Consider the following 12,427-nt stretch of genomic DNA (forward strand, 5'->3'; position numbering starts at 1 on the left):
TGCTTACTTGAATACAGTATTCCTATTCCTTTCTATTTTGGTAATTTTTTTCTTTTTGTTTTTAATTTTATTTATTATTGGATAGAAACAGAAACTGAGAGAGGAGGAAAAAGTAAAAAGGGAGAGAGACAGACATCTGCAGCCCTGCTTCACCACTTGTTGTTTTCGCCGGGCTGGCTTTACGTGTGGGTAACAGATGACCAGGGACTCATGGTTGAGCTGTAGGCAGTATCTCTTTATTCATGCAGGACGCAGCACAATCTAACACGAGCTAAGCTAAACTCAAGGTACTGTAAAACTCACAATGCTGTCTTTATATATACTTGCCAAGTAGGGTGGAAACAGGGATGTGACATAGAGAGGGTGGAGAGAAAAGTGACTGGTGAAAATCAGAGTGTGACAAGGAGAGGATCAGGGTGTGACAAGGAGGGGGCGGAGCAGGAGAGAATCCTATCACTGAACCACCAATGCCCTGGAGGGAGTGCTTTATGTAAATATAAAAGTGATTTATGTAAATAGACCAAAGCTTTGAATGGGATTAAATCTATCCCTATATAGGCATATGGTTAAGCAGAAGCCAGGGGGAGCTGGCATACTATCCAACAACCACTCATAAAGCTTTCCCCTGTAGATGTCTGTCTGCAGGGGCTCAAACCAGGGTCCTTGTGCATGACTGCCTGCCCCCCCCATTCACCCTTCTTAATATGATTATTTTAAAGTAGTCTCCTGATTGCTTTCTTTTAGACAGAGAATTTAAGGTATCTGTATTGGTTCTTATCTTAATACTTCATAATGCTCTCTTTGATTAAACTTCCTTATTTTTATTTTTTCTTTGTCAGACATAGTGAACTTCAGAATCTCTCCCTCTGTAAGCATATTCTCTTAGTTAAGCATCTAAGTGACCACTTCTGTAGTTAGTTGCATTGTGATTGCCTCAAGATCATTTTGAAAGTTCTAGATTTTGGCGTGTTTTACATCAAAGTTTATGCTGCATTTCTATGAGAGTATGTTTTCTAGTGTTTACAATTGGTTGTACTGAAATCTAGTATATAGTCCCACGTAGTTTGCTACTGCTCATACTACAGACCTAGTCCCTTCCACCTTTGTTAATTTGAAGAAATTAAATAAGCATGTTCCTAGTTAAAGTCATTCAGAATGGAATTCCATGAGAATGTGATAGCCAACCTTTATCATGGAAGTGCCTTTGGGTTCATTATTGTTGTATTTGCATAGCTGTGAGAGAAAGGTGGATTTAATTTGTTTTTCAGATCAGTAGATCATGGAATGGTTTAAATTTTATAGACATAACTGGGATTTCTTTTATGTTCACATTCTGCATGTAGAAGTACAAAATAGGTAGATGTAGGGAGTCGGGTGGTGGCGCAGCGATTAAGCGCAAAGATCTGCAGAAGGATCTCAGTTCAAGCCCCGGGCTCCGCACCGGCAGGGGAGTCGCTTTACAAGCAGTGAAGCAGATCTGCGGGTGTCTATCTTTCTCTCCTCTCTGTCTTCCCATCCTCTCTCCATTTCTCTCTGTCCTGTCCAACAACAATTACATCAATAACCACAACAATGTTAAACAACAAGGGCAACAAAAGGGAAAATAAATATTTTTAAAAAGAAGGAAAAAAATTAGGTAGATGGAGCTTACCCTGACATGTATATACATGAAGTTCATTGCAGGAAAGGTACTGATATATTTTGGTTGTTTTTGCAAATGGTAGAAGAGTTGTGAAATCAAGATGGGAAGTCTATATATCTACCTTTTCAGGTTCACAAGAAGCAAACACAATGAAAGAAAGACCACCCCCCACTGGTATTGATGGAGATGAGAGTGGAGATGACCCACCTGAAGAGAAACCATGCAAACTCAAGAGGAGGCAAGTTTATTTTTTTTTTATTATTTTCCCTTTTGTTGTCCTTGTTTTTTATTGTTGTTGATGTCGTTGTTGGATAGGACAGAGAGAAATGGAGAGAGGAGGGGAAGACAGAGAGGGGGAGAGAAAGATAGACACCTGCAGACCTGCTTCACCACCTTCGAAGCGACTCCCCTGCCGGTGGGGAGCCAGGGCTCGAACCAGGATCCTTAGGCTGGACCTTGTGCTTTGTACCATCTGCGCTTAACCGCTCGACCCCCAGCACGTGATAATTTTTAACTAATGCATAATACTAGATGGGATCTCTGTTAAATTTCTTATATTCTTTTCTTTTCCCAACAGTCTGAATATATATTACCACTACATTGTATTGCTAATGTAGACCTTAAAAGTATCCAGTGCTCTCATTTCTGTAATGTGTGAGCTTAACCAGGTGCACCACTACCTGGCCCTTAGATGGGATTACTTAGGTAGAATTACTAAATCAAAACAGGATTAGTACCTTGCCTTGAGTTATACACCAATAATGCCAGCCAGACCTAAGGCTAGAATCCAGACCAACTCTTTGGGAGAAAGTAATATTCCTGATAAGTATAATGAAGCAATTGAGGTACAATGTAAGGTAGAGTGTGGTCAAATGCTAATGTGATAAAATACAGGAAAAACTTGGACACTAGCTGGAATCTTTTCATCCAAGATATGAAATGTTCTGCGTAAGATTTTTACATTGTATACAATTCTAGGAAAACAGTATCCTTATTTTGAAGATACAGTAATTGAATACATAAAAGGATGCTTCTATCCTATATACTAGATTTTGTTTGTTTTTGCTTCTTTGTTGTTTGTTTGGTTGTTTTTTTATCTTTTTTTTTTTTTCCTAACCTCTAGGGTTGTCAATGAGAATCAGTGTCTGCTCATTTACTCCACTATTTCTGGTGGGCTTTCTTTTTGCTAACTCTCCTCTCCTCTCCTCTCCTCTCCTCTCCTCTCCTCTCCTCTCCTCTCCTCTCCTCTCCTCTCCTCACCTCACCTCACCTCTCCTCACCTCTCCTCACCTCTCCTCACCTCTCCTCACCTCTCCTCACCTCTCCTCACCTCTCCTCATCTCTCTCTCCTCCTTTCTTTCTCATAGAGATGGAGAGAGTGGGAGAGAGCGAGACATCTACAGTACTTCTCCACTGCTCTTAAAGCACACATACACACACACACGACCTGGTCCTTGTTCATAGTAACATATGCACGCTACCAGATGCACCACAGCCTAGCCCCTATACATTGCCTATTAGCAGCACCTGTATTCCTGAGAATTCTGGAGGCAGAGACCACATGTGTTCATAAATTCATGGGATATAATGCATACTATATAAATGTTCAATGAATCTAATAATCTGTAAGAATTATTTTTCACCATCTTCGTTTACTTGATAACTCTCATCTAAGCAGTAGAACTAACTAAAAAGCATCCCTTTTTAGGAATAGGTGGATACTTCAGTGTCAGTATCACTTGGAGCACAACTTTGCTCTAATTAGTAATTTTTTTTCTTTCTCTCCCTCTTTTAAAAGATACATTAACTAATGAGAGAAAACCAGAACACAACTTGGCATATGTGGTTCTGGGGATTGAATTTTGGACTTGTTTACAATTCCTGTTCTCTACTACTGCATCACCTCTCAGCCACAATATCTTTTGTGATTTTTTTTTTTTTGGTAGAGTTGATACTTCTTAAATGTTTCCTTGTTTGTTTTATTTATTCATTTCTTCTTTTTAGTGTAAACCTTTTTATTTATTATTGGGTAGAGACAGAGAACCTGAGAAGGGTCGGGGAGAGGTAGGGAGAGAGACAGAGTGACACCTGCAGCCCTCCTTCACCACTCATGACACTTCCCCCTGCAGGTGGGACCAAAGGCTTGAACCTGTGCACTGTAATGTGTGCACTGAACCAGGTATGCCATTGCCTGGCCCCTCCTTGCTGTTTTAAAAGAAAAATCACAATAGATATCACTCTAGGAGATTAGGTTACAACCACAGCATTTACTCTTTGTTAAAACTGGCTCAGAAATACTATTTAAGTACTTAATACTATGCTCACTGTTGGATACTTAATCCCATTTGGGAAGTTCTACTTAAAAGTATTTTTGTCTTGGATTTGTAAACTATATTTGATTATCATGACGGGAAAATTTGCATAGGTTGGCTATTTACATTTTGATATTTGATATATTGGGGGGGGTGATGGTAATAACTCATCACTATTTACCTTTTGTTTCTTTGTTTAGTCATGAGCTAGACATCGATGAGAACCCAGATTCAGACATTGATGACGATGGTTGCCTTCTAGGATTCCAGCATGGTTCCGGACAAAAGTAACTACTGAAATGCTAATGTTGCCTTCCAGAAATCTTGATCATTTCCATGATCTTAAAGCTAAAAATGATTATGTATTTGATAGCATTTGAAATATAACAATTAGGACACTCATCTCTTCTATTAATTAAATTGTAGAGATATCGCTGTACATTTTGATGTCTCAAAGTTGCACTTCATTGCAGTCCAGTATTGTTATTCCAGTTTCATCAGTAAAGCAGCTGCAGTTTATGGAGGTTTGAAATTGTTCTAGAATCACATCGTTTCCTAGAGAGCTTTAAGTCCAGCTCTTGGAACTTCTAATCATAGTTCTCTTTTCACTTAGCATCTCATGTGTTTACCCCTATGGATATCTGAAATGTTTAAAAGTAAACATGTTTGGGGAAGTTCAAATCTTCAGTAATCTTTTTTTTTTTTTTCTTTTTTATTGTGGAAGTGGTAAAGCTCAAATCATACCAAGAATGAAAAAAAATCTTTTCTTTGAATCATGAAATAGGCAGTGCTTGACTTAATTTAACCATGTGTGTTTTTATGATTGTGTATCTATACACTTGTGACTCCCTCTTTATGAAACACAGATGGAGTACTTATACATGTACTCCACTATTTCCTCAACAATGTACAGTCAGTACCATGTTTGTTTTTATGATTGTGTATCTATACACTTGTGACTCCCTCTTTATGAAACACAGATGGAGTACTTATACATGTACTCCACTATTTCCTCAACAATGTACAGTCAGTACCATGTATGTTTTTATGATTGTGTATCTATACACTTGTGACTCCCTCTTTATGAAACACAGATGGAGTACTTATACATGTACTCCACTATTTCCTCAACAATGTACAGTCAGTACCATGTATGTTTTTATGATTGTGTATCTATACACTTGTGACTCCCTCTTTATGAAATACAGATGGAGTACTTATACATGTACTCCACTATTTCCTCAACAATGTACAGTCAGTACCATGTATGTTTTTATGATTGTGTATCTATACACTTGTGACTCCCTCTTTATGAAACACAGATGGAGTACTTATACATGTACTCCACTATTTCCTCAACAATGTACAGTCAGTACCATGTATGTTTTTATGATTGTGTATCTATACACTTGTGACTCCCTCTTTATGAAACACAGATGGAGTACTTATACATGTACTCCACTATTTCCTCAACAATGTACAGTCAGTAGCCTGCCTGCTGGGTACATAAGCATTTACCTGATCCTTCATTGGGACCATGTATTTCATGAACCACCTTGCATATTCATCTAGGTTGTCTCTTAAGATATAAGCAAATGTTCTTGAGACAACACCTCTTCCAGATTACTGCATGTATCAATAGTTCATTCTTTCTTGTTAACTAGTTCTTTTGTATGTACGTATGTATCATTATTTGTCCAGCCATTCATCTCTACAAGGACATTTAGATTGTGTGTGATATTTTGCTATTACAAATAAAGCTGCTAGAAGTATTCATATATAGAGGATATAACTTCTGGGGTTAAATATCCAAGCATTAAATATAAGGAAACCTGAAGGCCTTATTGAAGGTGACATGAACATTTAAAGTCTTTGATATTTTTTAAAGGTTAAAACTTACTTTGTTAGTTGTAAAATTATAATGGACACCAAACTGTCAGTTATAGAAGCAAAGAAAAGGACATAGATCTCAAAGTTGACTTAAAAGTAGAATTCAAATTAGTTTATAAAGACATGGTCATAATTAAAATGCTATGAACATTTTAATTAAGGATAGCCATCATCTTTTCCTATGTTGCTTCAAGGCCATTATAATTCACATAGCCTGTTAGGGACTTAAAGATTCCTAAGACAGTTACCAGTAGAATCTAAGTTTTTCTCATGTTGCCTGTCTAAATTCATGGCAGAATTTACTTCACCTATGTAATTTTAGTGAGAAACTACCTGAGATTTAACTATTCTTTTGAAAGCACACTATGGATAAGACACACTAAAAGACATTTATAATATAGTTAGAAATAAATGACCACGATAAATATTGAAGATTCTGACATCACCTCTTCATGAGAAAAGCATTGTTTTATTTGCAATGAGGTTATTTCTGATTTTTTTTTTTTTTTTTGCTTTCTCCTTTAGAGATTATTAGCATTGCTGTGTTCCACATTTACTTGAAAACATACAACCTAGGCCTTAAACTCCTTTGCATTTTGAACTTGATTTTATAATTTAGAAAGTTTAAATTTAAACAATAGCATCAAATGGAAAAATAGTAAAAATTGTTGCTATTCTCTTTACAAAAAGAAACTGAACTAAAGGTTAGATATAACTACTTTTGGTTTGCTCACAGATATGGTGGAATCTCAAATTTTAGTCATCGACGTGTCAGATATTTACAGAAGAATGTGAAGCATAAGTCAAAGTTCCTGGATATGCGAAGACAAATAAACCTGAAGAACAAGCACATCTTCTTTACTGAGGAGCCAGAAAAACCTCTTTTCAAGAAGAGCAAAACTTTGAGTAAGGTCTGTGTGATTTGGTTTTATCAAAAGAACATTAGCTTAACTCCTTAAAATTACTGTTTTTCAAACCGGGACCCTATTTCGTCAGATATTTATGAAATTTCTGAAAATTCTTTTCCGTTTGCTTCCTGCAGGCATAGTTTGTATGAGCTATAGCTGTAAAAGAGTAAGTTGTGTGTTTTATGAAAAAAGGACTATGTTTTGAAATCTGAAATACTGGAATGTTCTAGAAGTCATGACTTTTTTTTTTTTTTTTTTTTTGCTTTTCTATGCAAAAGTATATCATGACTTTCTGACAACGCAATAGTTGTTTCTGAAAAGTTAGTGGTTTGCATTGTTAACTGGAGCATTTATAGCTCCACTTCAGGACTTGGCTATAGGTTCCATTCAGGTACCTGAAAAATAAAACTTCATCGTGTTCTCTTTCAATTGGTCTGATAAGTTATCCTTTTTCATTATGGAGGCGGGTGGTTAGGATAGGGTGGGGAAGCACACCTTTAATTGAGTAGAATCTTTATCAGTCACATTTCTAACAGCTCTTGGAGCAGTAGAACAAAATCGCAGACCTTGTGATGACTGTTTTACCCTTAAGTACATTACTCCATCCTCACTTGGCTGTACTTAAAGCATGCTGCTAATTGTAGTTGGTTTTATTTTATTGTATTTTGGACTTGTTGGTTGCTGTTGATATATATCTATACTTCATGACTTGGATTATATCTGATTCATATATTCACAAAGTGTTAGTCCAGTCAACTGCATACATCTTTTTATAACAAATGTGGTAGTCTCCACTTACCTATAGATAAAGATCAGAAATAGAACTTTTAAGGTTTGGTGAGGGGGAATAATGTGGCTTCCTTCTCCTTAGATAGCTCATTGATATATAGACACAATCTTTTCCAAGGAAGATTCTGGCTGGCTTCTATGTCCATCCTCAGATTCCCACTCCTAATTCTAACTTACTCACTTTATAGTAAGATTAAGTTCTGTTAGGAAGGATATTCCAGTTAGAGGAGATAAAGGTTTATGTCATCTGACTATGAACCTTATAAGTGTTTCAAAGAATAAAACTAGTTCTTGGGAATCATTTTACTGGTTTTAGTATTCATTTTAAGATAGCACTGCTTTTACTCTCTCAGATTTACTCTAGATTTTATTAGAGCTCATCTTTGATGTGGAGTGTTGTATAACATTGATTTTAGCCTAAATGATTGCAGAAAGCACCAAATAATTTGAAAAATTAAGATTAAATAATTACATGTGGAATGATATTACACAGTACTATAATTTTGTTAGGAGTTATTATGGTAAGCCATTGAAGCAATTCAGCTTTATCTTTTTTTTTTATTTCATTTATATATATTTATTTATTCCCTTTTGTTGCCCTTGTTTCATTGTTGTAGTTATTACTGTTATTGATGTCATTGTTGGATAGGATGTAGAGAAATGAAGAGAGGAGGGGAAAACAGAGGGGGAAGATAGATACCTGCAGACCTGCTTCACTGCCTGTGAAGCGACTCCCTACAGGTGGGGAGCTGGGGGCTCAAACTGGAATCCTCTTGCCAGTCCTTGAGCTTTGTACCACCTGCACTTAACCCATTGCACTACCACCCGACTCCCCAGCTTTGTCTTCTTAATGTTAGTTGATAACAGGAAGACTATAGTCTTATGTATATCCTGATATTTCCTCTTTAAAAAAAAAAAAGTCTTTAAAAGGGGCCAGGCAGTGGCACACCTGATGACCGCACACATTACCATGTGCAAGGACCTAGGTTTGAGCCCCCGTTCCCCACCTGCAGACAGGAAGCTTCACTGACAGTGGAACAGGTCGTACAGATGTCTTTTATCTTTCTCTCAAATTTTTTATAAAGTCATGATATACTTGGGCCACAAAGTACAAGTAGTTCAGAATTACTTGTTCATAATAGCTTGTATGATAAAATGTTCTTATCAGAGCTAATAATTATGACACAATTTGTCACTCAAGACATAAATAGTAAAGCTGGGAGGGAAATTTTATGAAGTTTAGAATTAGTTCATGCTGATTGACATCTTCCCTGTTTAGGTAGAAAAATTTTTTAAATGGGTTAATGACCCAGCATATGAGGAAGCATCACAAGAGCCAATTTCTCATGACAATGTACAAGACACTTGTACAAGCACTGACTCAGAGGAACAAGAAGTGTCTGCTAAAAAAGATGATAACACACTGGAAACAAGCACTCCAAAAGGTGAAAATTGCCCTACCGTGTCTTCAGCTGATGGACTTGAAACAAGAGAAAATGAAGGGGATAGCATAGCGGCAACAGATAAGCAAGATGGCATTACTCAGGGTATACCGGACTCTGTTCAGGTAGAAACTGAAGGTAAGACTATAATTCACCTTGCTGATGGATTTTGACAAATACGTTTTTAAATTGTGTTTTCCTCTAGTTTTCACTTATCTGTGTCTGAGAGGTTAACCAAATTTATTTTTAAGTTGAAAGAAGAGTGTTAAATGAAATATGCTAATGATTTGGTACACAGAGCAAACTTCCTTCTTAGCTGAACAGCCACAATAACTTAAAAAGTAAAGTATATAAAAAGAGAAGAAAAAAGAAAAACCTATGTTTGAGTACCTCCATCTTCTCATTAAGATTAGTACTGCTTCCCACCTGCAGGGGAGTCGCTCCACAAGCGATGAAGCAGGTTTGCAGGTGTTTATCTTCCTTTCCCCCTCTCTGTCTTCCCCTCCTCTCTCCATTTCTCTCTGTCCTACCCAACAACAATAATAACTACAGCAATAAAACAAGGGCAACAAAAGGGAATAAATAAATAAATACTTTTTAAAAATATATATATATATTGGTACTGCTGCTAGGTACTGCTCCAGGCCAGTCTCTTTTATCTCTCTTGAAGGATATTGCCTTCATTTTCTTCGCTAAATTTTTGTACAGCTGCTAATTGCCACTTTGCGATTTCTGGAAGTTTTCATCTGCTTTATCCTCATTTAATCTGTAAAGTAACACCATGAAGCAACTAGACTTTCTTCTGTCCTATACATGCAGAAAGTAAAACTGACAGGTTAAGAGATTTGATCACCTTTGGTCCATATTCCCAGAGGAATAAGGAAACTTCAGTGGAAGGAAGGGAATATGGAACTTGGGTGGTGGGAACTGTGTGGAATTTACCCCTCTTATCCCACAATCTTATTATTAAATCACTAATAAAATAAATAAATAAAAATAAAATTACATTTTAAAAAAAGAAATTTGATCACACTTACAGTACATAATATAGTTAAGAACTAGTACCAAGTCAATTCCTAAATCTCATTTTCCCTGTCTCCCTAACCACCACACAGTGCTCCCTGACCAACACACCACACTTGTCACACCTTCGAACAAGCATTTGAAAGATCTTGGTTGTTGGAGTGACCTGGAGAATGCTGACATTTACTACTCTGGATTACAGTTTATTTTTGCATAACAAAGAGAGGCGTAATTAAAAGTGTCCCCAGGACCTCTTGAAACACTCTAGTTGCACTTTGATATTGATAACATCTTTTGTTGGTTGCAGTGATCAGTTGACCACTTTAAGACAGTCCTTTCCTTGGGACCCATTTAAATGTGGTAGAGTTTTCTTTGTCAATATCAATTCTTGTCATTATACATGATTACACACTCAATTTTCTTAAGTTCCTTTTTCTAATCGTAGAACTGAAACTAAAAAAAAGAAAAAAGCTAATAATTGTTTAAGGAAAAAAAATCAATACCTAAATGAATGAGATCTTTTTCTATGGAATGGTGCTAAGTGACTATTATATCAATTACCCTAAGGCCTTCAGACTTTGCGGTCGTGTTGGGCTTTGATGTAACAGCTTAATCCATCAGAATTTTTTTTTTTTTTACCTCTCTTGATTGAGGGGTAAGGGGCAAGGCTGTACAATATAGTTGTTGACACATAAGTACAGCCTCTCATCTCCCCTTGACAGGTGTCTGCAATACACTGTCTCCCTCAACCTAGGTCCTTTTCCATCATCAGGACTTAGGACCCCCAGCACCCCTTTATCCCATCCCCTTCCCTCATTCCCAGAGTCCTTTACTTTGGTTCAATACATAAAGAATGGGAAGTAGATATTCGGATTGTTACAATGCATCAAACCTAGCCAGTGTTTTTCATCTAACTGAAGTAGTAACTTTTATGCCTTTAAAAGTACTTATACCTACTCCCTATTAAACTTGTTATAATAACTAGCTAAAATATTATTCAATCCTTTTGAGAAATTAAAATTTGGAAATAGACAGCCTGGATGTCTTTTCCACACTGCGGGAACCAATAAGTAGCAAAATGGAGGCTGTAATCCAAAGTCAGTGCTGCTTCCATTATAGCTTTCATCTTCTCCAGTTGTATGTTTGCATGGACGTTCTAGAGCACAGTCCCAAATTGTAACTACTGGACGTGTCTGTGCTTTCATATAGATCTATAATTTTACATAGTGAGAATCTGTCTCCTAACTTTATGTTCTTATATTGTAGCTGAAAGTAAAAAGAAAAAAAAGAAGAGGAAAAACAGGAACAAAAAAGCAAATGGGCTGCCTTCTGAGATCGCTGCTGTTCCTGAGTTGGTCAAGTACTGGGCCCAGAGATATAGGCTTTTCTCCCGATTTGATGATGGGATTAAATTAGATAGAGGTGAAGTGTTGATATTTATTATTATTATTATTATTATTTAGCTTGATTTTTAAAAATAGTTTCAGGTTTAGGAAAAAAAATTGCAAGAGTAGTACAAAAATAAGTTTCAGCTATTTTCAACATTTTGCAACAATGACTTTATCATTCTCTCTTTTTTTACGTGTGTGTGTGTGTGTGTGTGTGTGTGTGTGTGTGTGTGTGTGTGTGTGTGTGCTTGATCCAGTTGTCACGGTCACTTCATGCTTGATTATGTGTTCCCTAAGGACAAAGATGATTTTATGTAAACATAATATGACATTGTTACATATTGCAATCTGTAGTCCATACTCTAGTACTGTCAGTTATGTTCTGTAGCATTTATTTCACTCCATGTATGGTATTTATTTTTCACATTTGTGCTTCATTTTCAGTTTCCTATAATCTGTGATGGTTCCTTGCCTTTATTTTTCATGGCTGACATCTTCAGTGAACAAGCAGTTTTCCATTTTAGGGGACTGAAATAGATAATATACATGATTTTTAAAATCAAACTCATGATTAATCTGTATTTGTAACACCTTAGGATAAATAGCAAGAATAATTGATTATGTAACAACATCTGATAAATGTCTAGTATGGAAAGATGTAGGTATCAACAACTATTTACTGTAAACCATTAATTCCCCCAATAAGTAATAATAATAATGCCTAGACTTGGAAGATTTACACTCATTGGTCCAGCTACCTCCTGGATTCCACAGAAGAAAAAAAAATGTAGTTTAATGAATTAATGCTAGAAATTATGAATTCATTCTCTTTCCTAATATGGTTTTGAACAGCTTACTTAACTCAATCCTGCAAATTACTGCTTCTCATTATATTAGTGCTACCTAAGTACTACTGTTAACTATCAAAACCAAGAGATCTTGATCTGTGATACAGTTGGGGGGGGTTTCTCTGAGCCACTTGTCCTTTACAAAGTGTCAAAGTGTTACGTATTAAAATAACACTGGAAAAAAA

The 12,427-nt window shown here is 36.4% G+C and overlaps 1 protein-coding gene across 3 annotated transcripts in view; it reads left to right on the forward strand.

The window, feature by feature from the left end:
• TGS1 (trimethylguanosine synthase 1) overlaps window positions 1-12,427 on the forward strand; it is a 29,141-nt gene that overhangs the window by 7,636 nt on the left and 9,078 nt on the right. For 2 of the 3 annotated variants that reach the window (XR_009551808.1, XM_016191871.2), the window contains exons 5-9: window positions 1,772-1,880; window positions 4,155-4,241; window positions 6,581-6,755; window positions 8,821-9,121; window positions 11,273-11,428. Coding sequence is in view for 2 of the 3 variants with exons in the window: in XM_016191871.2 (XP_016047357.1) it covers window positions 1,772-1,880; window positions 4,155-4,241; window positions 6,581-6,755; window positions 8,821-9,121; window positions 11,273-11,428 (828 nt within the window). In the remaining variant the exon portion in view is untranslated. The remainder of the gene's footprint in view (window positions 1-1,771; window positions 1,881-4,154; window positions 4,242-6,580; window positions 6,756-8,820; window positions 9,122-11,272; window positions 11,429-12,427) is intronic. The other variant, XM_060198890.1, reaches the window with a different exon arrangement.

The sequence above is a fragment of the Erinaceus europaeus genome, chromosome 1 (genome assembly GCF_950295315.1).
Source record: "Erinaceus europaeus chromosome 1, mEriEur2.1, whole genome shotgun sequence".
In the NCBI taxonomy this organism is placed as follows: domain Eukaryota; kingdom Metazoa; phylum Chordata; class Mammalia; order Eulipotyphla; family Erinaceidae; genus Erinaceus; species Erinaceus europaeus.